At 37.6% G+C, this 17,480-nt stretch overlaps 1 protein-coding gene across 11 annotated transcripts in view; it reads left to right on the plus strand.

Annotated features, from left to right (window-relative positions):
* ZEB1 (zinc finger E-box binding homeobox 1) overlaps positions 1 to 17,480 on the plus strand; it is a 185,575-nt gene that overhangs the window by 157,579 nt on the left and 10,516 nt on the right. For all 11 annotated transcript variants that reach the window (XM_064591905.1, XM_064591906.1, XM_064591907.1 and 8 more), the window contains 3 exons: positions 2,838 to 2,999; positions 9,963 to 10,165; positions 14,582 to 14,687. In XM_064591905.1, coding sequence (XP_064447975.1) covers positions 2,838 to 2,999; positions 9,963 to 10,165; positions 14,582 to 14,687 — 471 coding nt within the window. The remainder of the gene's footprint in view (positions 1 to 2,837; positions 3,000 to 9,962; positions 10,166 to 14,581; positions 14,688 to 17,480) is intronic.

Raw genomic sequence — 17,480 nt, forward strand, 5'->3', positions numbered from 1 at the left:
TATTTAAAAACTCATTACTCTAGCATCTAGCCTATATACACACATATATACACACATACTTAATAGGATGTAGAAAACTATAAATTTTTTATAAGTGAAGACTTTAATAGAAATAAATATAATTTGATAAAAATATTTTAAGCATCTTGTAATCTATATGGAATTGATAATAAATCACATAAAATATAAATTTCACTCATGAGTTTTATTTAGTTTAACTTGAAATTTTGAAGTTACATTGAAAAGAGTCAGTGACACTGACTTGGACTGCTTTAGCTATTCAAAAATGCTTATTTTTCCAGCTAATAACAGATTGTAGGAATGATTTTTGAGAATACTCTGACCAGGCTCCTGAAGAGCAATGAAATTTTTAATAATAGTTAGGGAATGGAACAGATGAGATCATTAAAGGAAAACTACTCTCACTCCCTCTGGCCATATTATTATATAGCTGATTTCAGAGCTTCCTAACTAGAGCCAAAATATCCCCATTTCAGAAAATTGCCATGCTTTACCCCTGATAGAAATCCATGTAAACAGGAAAAATTGGAAGACCTGTGGTGGTTTTAGGTTGTCTTGATTAATCAATAAGAAAGTTTTCCCAGGGTGCCTGGGTGGCTCAGTCCCTTAAGCCTTCAGCTCAGGTCATGATCCTGGAATCCTTGGATGGAGCACTCCCCTCCCCTCTGTGCAGGAAGTCTGCTTCTCCCTCTGCCCCTCCCCCTGCTCCTTCTCGCTCTCGCTCTCAAATAAATAAATAAATAAATCTTTAAAAATAAAGAGGGGAAAAAAAAGAAAGAAAAAAAGAAAAGAAAGTTTTCCTCAATCAGTATTTTGAATTTTTTCCTTTGGCAACCTGGAGGTTTTTACACTCCAAGGCAATGCACCATATTAATGTACTGGGATATGGCTTTTTTCTTCTTCCTTTTTTTTTTAAGATTTTATTTATTTATTTGAGAGAGAGAGCAGGGGTGGGGGGCAGGGCAGAGGGAGAGGGAGAAGTAGACCCCTCACTGAGCAGAAAGTCCAAGGGGGGCTTGATCCCAGGACCCTGAGATCATGATGAGCAGAAGGCAGACACTTAACCGACTGAGCCACCCAGGTACCGCTCTTCTTCCTTTTTTTAAAGATTTCATTTATTTATTTGAGAGAGAGACAACACCAACATGAACAGGGGTGGGGTAGGGGAAGCAGAGGGAGAGGGACAAACGGACTCCCAGCTGAGCACAGAGCCCGATGCAGGGCATAATCTCACAACTTTGAGGTCATGACCTGAGCTGAAATCAAGAGTCAGATGCTTAACCCACTGAACCACCCAGGCACCCCTTCTCTTCTTCCTTTTAAGTTTGAGCAAAGGATACTGTGGAAAGGGGAGAGTAGAGAGAAACCTTCCAGATTCTAAGAAAAAATATACACAGAAGTTGAGGATTTGGAAACAGACTCCCTTAAAACCCACAGTACCAGCTTTCCTCTTAAAGAGTCTTCACTCACCTGGATCCAGTAACCCATTGCTAAATAATTGATAGTTATTGGCTGTATTAAGAAGGAGGGGAAAATGGTGGGTCACCATTACTATAATGTCATTGGCTTTAAGATTTTAAACAGCAGCTGCCCTGAGGAGTTCACTTACTACCACTGTGCAGGAGATTTAGCAAGATTGTTTCAATAACTGTTACACAAAAACATGCCCACACCTCAGCATTTTAATTTGGCCCAATTTTAGTCTGCTGAGAAATGCTGTTTTACAAATATAGAACTGACAGTTCAGCCTGAAGTGTATAAAGAAGTCAGTCCTGAGACACCTGGGAGCCATACAACCCATCACAGTTACCACCAGCACGGAGGAGACACTGTCCTCTGGAGCCAGTGGAGGAAATGGGAGGGAAACCGTGGTGCAGCAGTACTGCTTTAGAAACTCAGCAGCACTCTGGGTCACCTTCTCAAAGTGAAAGCCTTCCATTATCTCTTGAACCTTTCCAACTGAAGGAAAAATGCCTCTGCCCTAAGCCCACTGTTAAACATTTATTGAAGCAGAATGAAAGGAAGAGTAGCCTTGTTTACCTCCTTGTTTAGATATGAATATAGAGGAGATGATTTGATACTCCTGACTCTTACTAGAAATTTTTCCAACTATAGATAATTATTGACACTGTTTTTAAGAAGTCACATAACTGCACTTGAAAGTGATATAAATTGAGCATGATTCAGGGCACCTGGGTGGCTCAGTCGTTAAGCGTCTGCCTTCGGCTCAGGTCATGGTCCCAGGGTCCTGGGATCGAGTCCCGCATCGGGCTCCCTGCTCGGTGGGAAACCTGCTTCTCCCTCTCACACTCCCCCTGCTTGTGTTCCCTCTCTCACTGTCTCTCTCTCTGTGTCAAATAAATAAATAAAATCTTAAAAAAAATAAATTGAACACAATTCAGATTTAAGCTACAACTCTAAGTAAATACCCAGTAGGTTGCTAGGAGGGACTAAGGTTTGAGAACTAAGGTTTTCTCCTTTTTTTCCTTGCTTTATCCTTGATTGAGAAATTAAGAGTTCAGTCAACTATATTACCTTTTCTGTGTCTTGTTTATCAGTCACATAGACTAGAAGTACACTCTAAAGTTTAAAAGGGATATCGTGAAAATTTCAAGACTTTTATAATGCTTTCTAAAGGACTTCTTAATAGTGGACAATAGAATGAGTGAATTTTGTTTTTACTTTTCGGTAAATATTTCCTACAAATTCAAGAACAATAGTGTATATTCTCTTAAGGTAAATAATTTCTTATTTAGCAAAGCTTTGTAACAACTTGGTGGTGAAACTGCTTTCTATAAAGTATGCATTTCTTTTAGTAAAAGATGATGAATGTGACTCAGATGCAGAAAATGAACAAAACCATGATCCTAATGTTGAAGAGTTCCTGCAACAACAAGACACTGCTGTCATTTACCCTGAGGCACCTGAAGAGGACCAGAGGCAGGGCACCCCAGAAGCCAGTGGTCATGATGACAGTGGTAAGTGGAGCTTCACAGTTGTTTTTGTTTTCATCTTGACAGGATTATTATTTCCATAGCTGTACGATGGGAACCTACTCTACTCTAGGGAACATTTCTGAAATCTAACATTTGTGGCAGGTGCCCATAGAAAATAATCTCTTTAATGAAAGGAAAATGTTTACGATAACAGTGGCATCTCCTGTGTACCGTGGTAAGGCCACTGCAGTGAAGCGCTTAGTAAAATAAGTCAATCAGAGAAAGACATGTATCATATGACCTCACTGATATGAGGAATTCTTTTTTTAAAATTTTTTATTGTTATGTTAATCACCATACATTACATCATTAGTTTTTGATGTAGTGTTCCACGATTCACTGTTTTCATATAACACCCAGTACTCCATGCAGTATGTACCCTCTTTAATACCCATCACCAGGCTAACCCATCCTCCCACCCCCCCCAGAACCCTCAGTTTGTTTTTCAGAGTCCATTGGCTCTCATGGTTTGTCTCCCCCTCGGATTCCCCCCTTCGTTCTTCCCCTCCTGCTATCTTCTTTTTTTTTTTCTTAACATATATTGCATTATTTGTTTCAGAGGTACAGATCTGTGATTCAACAGTCTTGCACAATTCACAGCGCTCACCATAGCACATACCCTCCCCAATGTCTATCACCCAGCCACCGCCCCCCCACTCCAGCAACCCTCAGTTTGTTTCCTGAGATTAAGAATTCCTCATATCAGTGAGATCATATGATACATGTCTTTCTCTGATTGACTTATTTCGCTCAGCATAACACCCTCCAGTTCCATCCACATTGTTGCAAATGGCAAGATCTCATTCCTTTTGATGGCTGCATAATATTCCATTGTGTGTGTGTGTGTGTGTGTGTGTGTGTGTGTGTGTATATATATATATATATATACCACACCTTCTTTATCCATTCATCTGTCGATGGACATCTTGGCTCTTTCCACAGTTTGGCTATTGTGGACATTGCTGCTATAAACGTCGGGGTGCACATACCCCTTCGGATCCCTACATTTGTATCTTTGGGGTAAATACCCAGTAGTGCAATTGCTGGATCATATGGTAGCTCTATTTTCAACTTTTTGAGGAACCTCCATACTGTTCTCCAGAGTGGCTGCACCAGCTTGCATTCCCACCAACAGTGTAGGAGGGTTCCCCTTTCTCCACATCCCCGCCAACATCTGTCGTTTCCTGACTTGTTAATTTTAGCCATATGAGGAATTCTTAATCTCAGGAAACAAACTGAGGGTTGCTAGAGTGGTGGGGGTGGGAGGGATGGGTGATAGACAGTGGGGAGGGTATGTGCTATGGTGAGCACTGTGAATTGTGTAAGACTGATGAATCATAGACCTCTTCCCCTGAGACAAATAATACATTATATGTTAAAAAAAAAAAAAAGATAGCAGGAGGGGAAGAATGAAGGGGGGGAAATTGGAGGGGAGACGAACCATGAGAGACGATGGACTGAGAAACAAATTGAGGGGGTGAGGGGATGAGTTAGCCCGGTGATGGGTACGTTAAAGAGGGCACGTTCTGCACGGAGCACTGGGTGTTATACGCAAACAATGAGTCATGGAACACTACATCAAAAACTAACGATGTAATGTATGGTGATTAACATAACATAATAAAAAATAATAATAATAAATAAAATAAATAAATAAATAAATAAAAGAACAATACCTGGATGTTGATTTGCATTCACCCACATGGCAGCAAGTAGAAATGGAGCTAGGATGACCTTTAACTGCCGCTTGATTTTTTTTCCACTATTCTGGCAAGCAAAATATGATTTGTTCAAAACATACCGATTTGGAGACAAATGAGGTTTTTTATATTTGCTCTAGTCTATTCTGATATGAACAGCCAGTATGTGAAAAGTGATAAAATGCAGTTCTAATATGTTCATACTCTCCTGAAAGGAAACAGGCTACCATTCCCTCCTTCCATGCTAGAAACAGATGACAATCACATACAAATATTCCTGTAAGAAATTTTATGCAAGATCTGCACCAAGAACTAAGAAGTCACTTGGAATGTTGAAGGATATTTAAAGTATTAAGATCCTAAATCTGGTTTGATTTTTCCAGGGTTCCCAGTTTAATGGATAGATTTAACTTAATATTTAAATAATCAACTTTTTAAAAAGACATATTTAGAGAAGCCTAAAGCTTACCAAAAAAGTAAGACAGAAGTACAGGTATTTCCCATGTACCCTTTGCCCCCTAATGTGCATAGCTTCTCCCATTATCAACATAACTCATCAGAAAACACCCAAAGTCCATAATCTACCTTAGGGTTCATTCTTGATGTTGTACATTCTTTGGGTTTGGACAAATAGGTAATGACATGTATCTATCATCATAATATCTCATGGAGTATTTTAATTGCCCTAAAAATCCTCTATGCTTTGCCTATTCATCTTTCCCCACCTCCCCTCACCCCTGGAAACCACAGATCTTTTTGTGTCTCCATAGTTCTGCCTTTCCCAGAATGTCATTTAGTTGGAATTATACAGCATGTAACCTTTTAAGTTGGCTTTTTTCACTTAGTAATATGCATTTAAGTTTCCTCCATATATCTTCATGGCTTGATAGCTCATTTCCTTTAAGTGCTGAATAATATTCTGTTGTCTGGATATACCATAGTGTATTTACCCATTCACCTACTGAAGGACACCTTGGTTCCAAGCTTTGGCAATTATGAATAAAGTTGCTATACACATCCATGTACAGATGTTTGTATAGACATAAGTTTTCCAACTCATTTGGGTAAATACCAAGGAGTGCATATGCTGGATCCTCTAGTAAGAGTATGTTTACTTTTGTAAGAAACTGCCAGACTGTCTTCCAAAGAGGCTGTGCCACTTTGCATCCTCACCAGCAGTGTGAGTTTCTTTTACTCCACATCCTTGCCAGCATGTTGTGGTGTCAGTGTTCTGGATTTTGGCCATTCTGATAGGTGTGTCGTGGTATCTTGTTTTAATTTGCTTCTGCCTGATGACATATGATGTGGAGCATCTATATTTGCCATCTGTATGTCGTCTTTGGTGAGGTGTCTTCTAAGGTCTTTGGACTATTTTTTAATCAAGTTAATTGATTTTTTTATTGTTGAATTTTAGGAGTCCTTTGTATATTTTGGATAATAGCCCTTAATCTGATGTGTCTTCTGCAAATATTCTTCCCAGTCTGTGACTTGTCTTCTAATTCTCTTGGGATCATCTTTCACAGGACAGAGTTTTCATTTTACTGAAGTCCAGCTTGTCAATTCTTTCTTTGGTGTTATATCTAAAAAGGCAGTGTCATACCTAGGGTCATGAAGGTTTTCCCCTATTTCTAGGAGCTTTATAGTTTTGCACTTTACAGTTAGGTTTGTGACCCATTTTGAGTTAATTTTTGTGAAGGGTGTAAGGTCTGTGTCTAGATTCATTTTTATGCATGTCCTGAATGTTCAGTTGTTCCATTACTATTTTTTTTATTTTGTGTTTAAATTCATTTTAGTTAATATATATTGTATTATTAGTTTCAGGGGTAGAATTTAGTGATTCATCAGTTACATATAACACCCAGTTTTCATTACATCAAGTGCCCTCCTTAATGCCCATCACCCAGTTACCCCATCCCCCCATCCACCTTCCCTCCAGCAACCCTCTGTTTGTTTCTAGAGCTAAGAGTCTCTTATGGTTTGCCTCCCTCTCTGTTTCTATCTTATTTTATTTTTCCTTCCCTTCCCCTATGTTCATCTGTTTTGTTTCTTAAATTCCACATATGTGTGAAATCATGGTATTGGTCTTTCTCTGACTTATTTCGCTTAGCATGATACCCTGTAGTTCCATCCACGTCATTGCAAATGGCAAGATTTCGTTCTTTTTGATGGCTGAGTCATAGTCCATTGAACTTATATATACCATATCTTCTTTATCCATTTATCTGTTGATGAGTCGTCTGGGCTCTTTCCATAGTTTGGCTGTTGTGGACATTGCTGATATAAACATTGGGGTGCATGTGCCCCTTCAAATCACTATTTTTGTATCCTTTGGATAAATACCTAGTAGTGCAATTGCTTGCTGGGTCATAGGGTAGTTCTACTTTTAACCTTTTGAGGAACCTCTGTACTGTTTTCCAGAGTGGCTGCACCAGCTTGCATTCCCACCAACATTGTAGGAGGGTTCCCTTTTCTCCGCATCCTCGCCAACATCTGTCCTTTCCTGACTTGTTAATTTTAGCCATTCTGACTGATGTGAGGTGGTATCTCATTGTGGTTTTGATTTGTATTTCCTTGATGATGAGTGATATTGAGCATTTTTTCATGTGTCTGTTAGCCATTTGTATGTCTTCTTTGGAGAAATGTCTGTTCATGTCTTCTGCCCATTTCTTGACTGGATTTTTTTGTTTTTTTGGGTATTGAATTTGAGTTCCTTATGGATTTTGGACACTAGCCCTTTATCTGATACGTCATTTGGGAATATCTTCTCCCATTCTGTACATTGCCTTTTAGTTTTGTTGATTGTTTCCTTTGCTGTGCCAAAAGCTTTTTATACTGATGAAGTCCCAATAGTTCATTTTTGCTTTTGTTTCCTGTTCCATTACCACTGTTGCAAAGACTATCTTTACTCCATTGTATTGCCTCTGCTCCTTTGTCAAAGACCAGTTGACTATATTTATGAGGATATTTCTGGCTCTCCGTTCCACTGTATTTCTGTATTCTTACACCAATAGCACACTGTTTTGATTACTATAGCTTTATAGTAAGTCTTAAAGTCAGGGAGTGTCAGTCCTCCATTTATTTTTCACCTTCCATGTTGTGTTGGCTATTCTGGGTCTTTTGCCTCTCCATATAAACTTTAGAATGTTTGTCAGTATCCATAAAAGGACTTTCCAAATTTGAATTGGAATTCCACTGAATCAAGTTGGGAAAAACTGGCATCTTGACAATATTGAACATTGAATGTCTCTCCATTTATTTAGTTCTTTGATTTTGTTCATCAGAATTTTACAGTTTTCCTCATATAAATCTTACACATATCTTTGTTAAATTTATGCATAAGTATTTCAACTTTTTTGGTGCTATAAGTAAATGTTATTGTATCAATCAACTTTAAATTTTTGAAGGAAATTGAGAAGAATGGTATAGAAAACAAAATAGATTCCATTGCAAAGAGTCAACTGTACCTTCCTTAAATCAGGAATCAGTTATGAAAAAGCAGAAATAGAAGTTTCACCTCAAAATAGATAGGATTTCCTGTAACTAAATCAGTGACAAAGGAAATAGAGGTAGGGCACTCTAGGACTGAATCCTCCACTGTGCCAAAAGGACACATTTTTGAAGACTAGATTATTGCCCCTGGGGACACAGCATTATAGCTTTATGAATAGTGTTGTGTTGATCTATTTGCATATTTGGAGAGTCTACAGTTCTAGGCATTGTAATCCTGTAGGGCCCTGCCATTTCTACTTTGATTTTCAGGGTTTTTTTCTCTTTTTTTAAAGATTTTATTGATTTATTTAGAGAGAGAACAGGGAGGGGGGGAGAGGGAGGAAGAGAGAATCCCAAGCAGAGTCTGCACTGAGCGTGGAGCCTGATGCAGGGCTCGAAGTCATGACCCTGAGATCATGACCTGAGCTGAAACCAAGAGTCGGACACTTAACCAACTGAGCCACCCACCCACCCACACACCCCAGTTTTTTTCCTTACGGAAAATTTGTTAACATTTCACCTGAAGAAGCTGTAGGTTACAATAAATATGGAAAGGAAATTTAAAAATTTTAATATATATGTATTTATGTACATATGTAAATGTTTATGTACCAAAAAGTTTTTCAAGAAGCCTCATGAAAGAAAATAATGAGAACTTAAAAAAAATGTTTCATTGCACAGACCAAATAAGGTTAAACTTTGTATAGTCCATTGTTACTAATCAACACAGTAAAGTCCCATAAAAATTGGGGCCCTAATCATTCTGAATTAATAAAACATTTGAATTCGAGAATCTGTTTTTAATTCAGGTAGTCATTACTTTCAGGTGTACAGCTAATAAAGTATTTCACAGTAGACATTCTGTCACACCAGTAACATCTGATTATCCTCAGAAGCCCTTAAGTTTTTAAAGTTTTAGTGGATTCAGGATGCTTTCCTGCACTTCATAAATTGTGAAAGGGCAAACTTTACCTCAGCAGGTTGAACTGTCACAAACTCTGAATCAGTGGGGCACAAATAAAGGAGATTTTTCAAAGGTTTTATATCAAGTACTACTATTAGTCTGTAATGTTATGCTACCTAGCAAAGGAAGTTTAGGATACAAAAATTAGAGGTTTTTTTAATAAGCATATTCACAGTCGCAGATACATAAGGAAATTACAGACAGGTCAAAAAAATAGACATAGGTTGGATTTTTTAGTAGTCCTGAATCGCTACCTTAAGCTTATTATAAGAATTCTAAGAAGATAATTTTTTTTCCTTACGTGACAAGCCTTCTTTGCTAAAAAAAAAAAAAAAAAGTGATTCCTTTAAATAAGCAAACATCCAATATTTTTCAAAAACAGAAACAAAGATTTTTATTTAACTTTCAAGCCTGTTCATTCTATAATTCACTTACTATGTCGGATATTCAGGTTTACTTTTCGTTGTTTTATGCCGGTATCCTAAAAGTTTGCTACCCTGTAACCTAAATTGCTTCCAAGACATCCCGATCACATTTCCTCACATTATTGGTCCCCATACTAATCACAGCTCCTTTCTGATTTACTAGCCGTGTGACTTTTAAGTTATTTAGCCTTTCTGAGCCTCCTGTTTTCTCTTGTATGAAATAGAGATGAGTATCATTGTATTGTTTTAAGGATCCAATATAAAGTGGGTGGCATAATATCTGGCACAAAGCATAGGGATTGAGTGGTAGCTTTGGTAATATTTTTTGAATGTTTTAAATTCAAAATATATGATCTTTCTTGTACAGGAACACCAGATGCATTCTCCCAGTTACTCACCTGCCCATATTGTGATAGAGGCTATAAACGCTTTACCTCTCTGAAAGAACACATTAAATATCGCCATGAAAAGAATGAAGATAATTTTAGTTGCTCCCTCTGCAGTTACACCTTTGCGTACAGAACTCAACTTGAACGTCACATGACGTCACATAAATCAGGAAGAGATCAAGTAAGTGAAATCAACCATCCATAGAGGGCAAGGGTTTTAACATACTTAAAAGGATGTACTAGACAGCATCTTACCTGCAGCCTTACAAGAATGCAAGTGATTATTTGAATTATCTGGTCATTTCTGGGTTACAAAGTACGTATGAACATTATTTCCAAGGTAACTAAGTTTTTTTATTCTTTTTCAGATAAGATTCCTTTCTTGATTTAATTATTTTGCTTATACTGTAACAAATATTTCCCTTAAGTTTAAAACTAGATTTCAAAATGCATTCTACCAAAATGCTCAGTGTAGGAAAAATAAATACTGGTTTCATAAACCATATGACTAAGTACTGACCAAACTGAGAAGAAAGTCAAATAATAATAATAAAAGTTAATTTTCTGGGAACCAAAGTCTACTTTATTTATTCTCAGTATAAGTTACTGTGTTCTGTTTACTGTAGGAAGGGAAGTTGCTTCCTCTAAGAATCTAAGGTTTAGATTCTAAACATTTTTATTCTGAAGACTCAATTTTCACATGGTTGGTTCTATTCCTATGTCACTTTGCCTCAATTTCTAGATGTATAAACCAAGACTATTCTTCTGTAAGTTAAGTTACATTTGAACTGTTGGCTCTATACTTAAAGATTAAAGGCTAAGAAACTCTTGCCGGTTGTCCTTCTTTTATAAGATCCTCATAAGTGTCAACTCTAAACAATCAAATTAATATCAACATGATTCTAACTTTAAAAATCAAATAAATATTCAGCTGCACAGTGTATTTTAAGGGTATGTGTTATCGTTGGGGCACATGTCCAGTTTCTTGTATCAGAGGATTATGACTGTCTATAAATGCGAATCTCTGAGAACTCTGCCCTATGCATGTACCTAATCTAAGTCCTGTATCTCGTAGAGAACAAGTTAGACTCTTTCTAAGATGATGGCTAAACCAAGCAAAAAAATTATGGCAGAAACAGAATCATCAAGCAGGGTCAACCTATCTTCTCAGGACTTTGGCAATAACACTCACCAAATCACAAAATAAAGGGGGAGAGGATAGCAATCAGGCAGTATAAAACCAAGATTTCCTTAGATAGGTTAATGGATAAGTCCATGAGGGAACACTTGAAATTGGGGAGAATACCGACAGAAGGAAGAAATCGATACAGAGAAGGAACTACTCAAGACAAAGACCATCTATCTACCATCTGCCCCTATGCAAGTCTTATCAGGGACAGTGCAAAAGAGTGCTTTTTCCATCTCAGAGTCTTAACATGACTACAGTACAGTCAAGCCTTGGGAAAAGAGCCTATTCATGTGACATTTGGGGAGCAGACCCAAACGGCACCTGTTGCCCCCATATCCTTTCTCTACCAAGGGCCATTGTCAAAGAAAGGATCTGCAAAGCACAGATATAGCTAATGGTGAAAGTGAGAGATGCCATTATAGAAACAAATCGTAAGATCAATGATGAGCATGAAAGCCAATTTTGTCGTGATTTTTCTGATGGGTGAAAGGTAGTAGGTTTTATATATGAAGTATGTGATCAGACAAAAATCAGAAAGAAGCTGTGATTAGTACGGGGACCAATAATGTGAGGAAATATGATCGGTATGTCTTGGAAACAATTTAGGTTACAGGGCAGCAAACTTGAGTTTGAAAAGCATGCTATGACTCAAAGATAAGCATTTCCATGTATTATTAATTTATTCATTAAACATTTGTGTTTCTATTACATGTCAGGCCCTATTCTAGGTATTAAAGGCACAATAATGAAAAAGATAAGCAAAGATCAAGACAGTGGGGAGGAGCATATATTAGCAGGTGATATATAAGAACAGGTAGTATGAAGAAAAATAAAGCAGAAGATAGAAAGTGAAGAAAGTTGCTACTTTTTTAAGGATAGAAAGACCTTTCTATGAATGGGACATCTGAACTAAGACCCGAATGAAAGGAAGGAGCCAGTCATAGGACAACTGGGGGGAGGGTGTTCCAGTCAAAGGGAACAGAGGGAAACATGAAAAGGCCTTGAGGCAGAAGCCTGTCCAGCATCCCCAAAGGATAGCAAGGAAGCCAGTGTGAATAAAGGGGAGAAAGATAGGTGAGGCCAGAAGTATTAGGGGCTGGATGATACACCGCCTTGTATAGACCATGATAGAGACTTTTGATGTTATTCTACAGTGTGACAGGGAAGCCTTTGAAGGATATTGAATTTTATCTTTATTTCCTTTTTATTTTTAAGGGAACACTGGCTGTTGGTTGGAGAGTAGATCAAAAAAGACAAGAGTGGAAGCAGGGAGACCACTTAGAGGCAGGAGACCATTTGGAGGCTAGTGCTATAATCCAGGCCAAAGGTGGTGGTGGCTTTGAAATCACTGGTGGTGACAGACATGACATAGTGATGAATGTTGGATGTGGAGTATATTCAGATGGCTTGCTGATGGATTGAGTAAGGGTGTTCAAAGGAAGAGAGGAATCAAGGATTACTCCAAAGTTCAGGGCCTAAGCAATAATCAAATAAATGAAAGTGTCATTCACAAAGACAGGAAACACCAGAGGCAGAGCTGACTCTCAGAAGGGAAATTAAGAGTTCAGGTTAATCGTGGCAAGTTTCACATGCCCATTGCTTTCCAACAGGCAGTATCAAGGTCTCAATTGGCTGGGAGAGTCTGGAGTTAAGGGGAGGGAGGAGGTCTAGAGATACCCTGTTGGGAGTTGTCACCATATATGTGGTGCTTATAACCATGAGTTTGGATGAAGTAGGGCCTGATACAGAGTAAGTACTCATTCTCTTTCCTTCCTGTATGAAAAACAAAAGAAGGGAGATTCCAGCTAGGGTGAGCATGAAGCAAGTAGAAAGTACTTGAGTTAAGCCTTTGAAGTATGGCTGGAATCTTAATAATCATAATTATAGGGAAATATAGCCAAGAAATAAGGAATAGTATAAACCAAAGCAAGGAGGTAGAGTAGTATATGTGCAAAAAACTGAGACTCACTAAGTGACTGAGGCATGAACTTCTTATAGGGAACTGGTGAAGAATCAGCCTGGAAACTCAGGTAAACTTGGAATGTATAGACTCAGAATCTATATTCAGGGGCTAATGAAGGGAGCCTTTGGAGGTTTATGAGCAATTTATGGTTTATGAGGTTTATGATAGAATTCAATTCAAGCAGTGCTTTTGTATGGTTAATCTAATAAACAAAAAAAGCAGAAACAGACTCATAAACACAGAGAACATACTGGTGGTTGCCACGGGAGGGAGAGGATGGGCAAAACGGGTGAAGGGGAGTGGGAGGTCCAGGCTTCCAGTTATAAAATGAACAAGGCGAGGGTATGTGCTATGGTGAGTGCTGTGAAGTGTGCAAGACTGTTGAATCACAGATCTGTACCTCTGAAGCAAATAATACACTATATGTTAAAAAAAAAAAAGAAGAAGAAGAAGAAGATAGCAGGAGGGGAAGAATGAAGGGGGGGAAATCGGAGGGGGAGACGAACCATGAGAGACGATGGACTCTGAGAAACAAACTGAGGGTTCTAGAGGGGAAGGGGGTGGGAGGATGGATTAGTACCGTGATGGGTATTAAGGAGGGCATGTACTGCATGGAGCACTGGGTGTTATATGCAAACAATGAATCATGGAACACTACATCAAAAACTAATGATGTAATGTATGGTGATTAACATAACAATAAAAAAAGAATGAACAAGGCATGGGGATGAAAGGTACAGCATCGAGAATATAGTCAGTGGTATTGGGGTAGTGTTGTGTGGTGACAAATGGTAGACACTTGTGATGAGCATGGCATAACATATGGAGTTGTTTGACTCACTGTGTTGTATGCTGAAACATTGTCAACTATACTTGACTGGAAAACATTTTTTAATAATATATTTAATGATGGATAAATAAAAGTAAATAAATAAAATAACAGGACCTGGAAAAAAATCTAAGGGTGCAGAATATATTTGAAATATATAAAAGTGAGAATTTGATAAACCAGACAGAAAGCTATTATAATACTCCATATTTGGATGAAAAGATGGAAGTATTTTTTAAATTCATCAGATTAAAGTACATTTTGGAAATACCAAGCATCTAAGAGATAGGATAAACTACTGGAAAAAGCCTGGCTGCAGAAGAGATAATCTCTAGTTTCTAGTAAAGTATATATTATTTGTGCTAAATACTGTATTACTCAATAAAGTATGATTCTCATACTCTAGCAAGTAGAGATTTTTCTCTATGTCAAAATTCTGATCCCACTATCACTTTCTTTTTGGTGTAATATTCCAAGTGTTAGATTTTTGTGACTGCCTCAATTTGAAGCCTTTGAGAAGCAGAATTCACCAAAATATTACTTTTAGCAGATTGGCTATTCCTTTATGTCCAAAGCTTTTTTGCTCTATAATTAAAATATCAATTCTTTCTTACAGAGACACGTGACACAGTCTGGGGGTAATCGTAAATTCAAGTGCACTGAATGTGGAAAAGCTTTCAAATACAAACATCATCTAAAAGAGCACTTAAGAATCCACAGTGGTAAATATTTGTTTTCTTTCTACACCTTGAATATCATAGTATATGTGGTCATAAATAAATCCCTTATAATGTGGTCTACACACATGGTCAGAAACTCTTTGCTTTTCTTGTAGAATAAAGACTAACCTGGAGAAATTTTCTATTTATAAATAGTATTTTATTGGAGTCTTAATCTTTAACTGAAGCATATTAAGCTAATATAATATGACATACTCCAAATTTCCTGATCAGAATATAGCATGTTTTAACAAGAAGTACAACCTCCTTGAGCTTTCTGAGGAATACTAATTTCATTGCCTCTTTTGCACAGTTAACTAGGAATGAAAAAGGAAATAGAGGTACGATTTGCACAAGAAAGTAAGGACGCAAAGACGTTCTGTACGTGAGAGAAATAGAAGTGGAAACTCCAGATAGGAAGTGGTCAAGGGTGATGTGGAGTCACCCAGACAGGGCAGCATTGAAAATTTAGAAGAAAAATGGGTTCACCTATCATTTCATCTTTCTATTCCACATTCTTGTCTAAATTTTACTTACAAAATGATATTATATTATCAAAAATGTCTGTTTTAGAAACTTAGAAACAAAAAGAGCTGCATTTGCGTGTCTTTAGGGGCTCTACTTCAACAAAAGCTGTAATGAAAACTTGGTAGCATCTCACATTGCACTATGACATCTATTCATCTGATTAATTTTGGTATGTTATTTTAGATTTAAATAGTAGTGAAAAAAAACTGTTTTCTAATTAATGAGAAATGATGGGTGTCTGCACACTGCTTATTTTGTGAAAATGATTGTATTGACATTTACATCTTATAGACATCCTACAAAAAGAGTACAGTGGGTGGTTTTGTGAGAGGTGACTGGTGTGATACCTGTGTTTTATTTTGGAACTACATTTCTAGAAGTTTCACTGTCTTGTTTGTTGAGGGCTAAATAATGTTAAAGTTACCAATTTGTTTAAACCAAAATTCTTGCAAAAACATTTATTTATTTTCACACTTTAATATTCCTGGAAATAAGAAGTTGTCTTTTGCAGTCTGCCACAAAATCCTATTTATTAACTTCTGGGCTATCAAAAAATTTTCATCAAGAATATATTTTTAATGACCTGCTTTCTTGCTACAGATGATTTGAAGTTATTGATAGAGATCTAGCTAATTCAAGGGAGTTTTCTTAAATGTTGAGATTGGGGTAGAAGAGGGAAAATAAAATTTAGAGCAAGATTCATGTACAGAATGAATGTCATATGGTCCTATTGCAGTTATATAGGATGTGGATCTGTCAGACCTGGTGCTGATATGGAATTGGGAAGCATGCATCACACGAGAGATTACAATGCAGAGCAGAAATGGAAGTTGATATTTAATCACAAAACTCTGCATTGATATTCAGAAATCAGTCTCAATCAAGTAGTAAGCAGGGAGCAACAGTCTGTAGTACTGACAGAAGAGTTTTAGGAGTTTGGATGGACAAGCACTTGATAGAAACTTGGTAATGGTACGCTGCTACCACCGTGGCTGAAGGAGCTGGTGCAAATTTAGGCCACATCGTGGAGCACAGAGCGTCTGCCGTACTCTGCATTGTCCATTCATTATGTGTTTATAGGATAGTCTTACCCTCAAGGGGAAGGAATATGAGACGTATATACCTTTAATACAGCAAGAAATTTTAATTCAAAAATATATTAGGAAAATAAAGTTAAGTAACACAGGCATGAAGTAAACATGAAATAAAATGGATACTATGACATGCCAAGCACATGCTGGAAGTGGACCACACATTAGACTCTAAGGTTTAGGAACTCAGAAAACTGCAATCAGTAACCAAGACCCAGACTGTCTGTAAGTGAAAGGAATCAGTCGCTAGGAAAAGTACAACTCTTCCTGCTACAAAGCCCATAGGGAAGCAAAATGCATTTGATATCATTTTCCAAAATATCCTTAAAATAGTACAGCAGAAAATTTGATAGGGTTTTCTTTTTAAAGTAAGATTCTCCATGGGACGCCTGGGTGGCTCAGTCGGTGAAGCGACTGCCTTCGGCTCAGGTCATGATCCCAGGGTCCTGGGATTGAGCCCCGCATCGGGCTCCCTGCTCCACGGGAAGCCTGCTTCTCCCTCTCCCGCTCCCCCTGCTTGTGTTCCCTCTCTCGCTGTGTCTCTCTCTGTCAAATAAAGTCTTTAAATAAAGAAAGAAAGAAAGATTCTCCAATAGAAAACCAGTGATATTTCACCAAAATGCAGTTTAGAAAAAGCATTTCTCCAGGGTAGCCACTTGGATACAATCCAGGTATACAGCTCTCAGATGGTCTGGTTTATTCCAAAGGAAGATTTCTGAGTTGGGGCTACTCAGTGTCATTCCAGGACTGGTACCAGTCTGTAAGCTTTTTTGAGACTGGTTCTTGAAGAGCTAAATATAGAAATTGAGAGTAATTTAGAAACTATTAGACGAAGAAAATGCTGTGATAATTTTATTATATTTTATACAATATTGATCTTACAGTAGATTGGAAATTTAAAACAAAAAACTGGGGGCACAGAAAGTCCTTCACCACAGATAGTTTTGAAAGAGCTGTTTAGAGTATCGAATAATGGATGAGCTTCATATTCTTCAAGAAACCTCTGTAATCTTTTTTTCTCAGCTCAGTTTTTAATCATGATCTTTAGATTATAGTCCCTAAAATTACCTGGATTGTTGCTATCTTCCGACACCATTAAAACGAGCCATATGCAGAGTCATGTGTTTTAGCCATCATCTGAACTCCTCATGTGGGAGCTGAGCTATGATGAGGAGCA

This window comes from Mirounga angustirostris, unplaced genomic scaffold (assembly GCF_029215605.1).
Source record: "Mirounga angustirostris isolate CCGP_5_RB_7025 unplaced genomic scaffold, mMirAng1.0.hap1 SCAF_5, whole genome shotgun sequence".
In the NCBI taxonomy this organism is placed as follows: Eukaryota; Metazoa; Chordata; class Mammalia; order Carnivora; family Phocidae; genus Mirounga; species Mirounga angustirostris.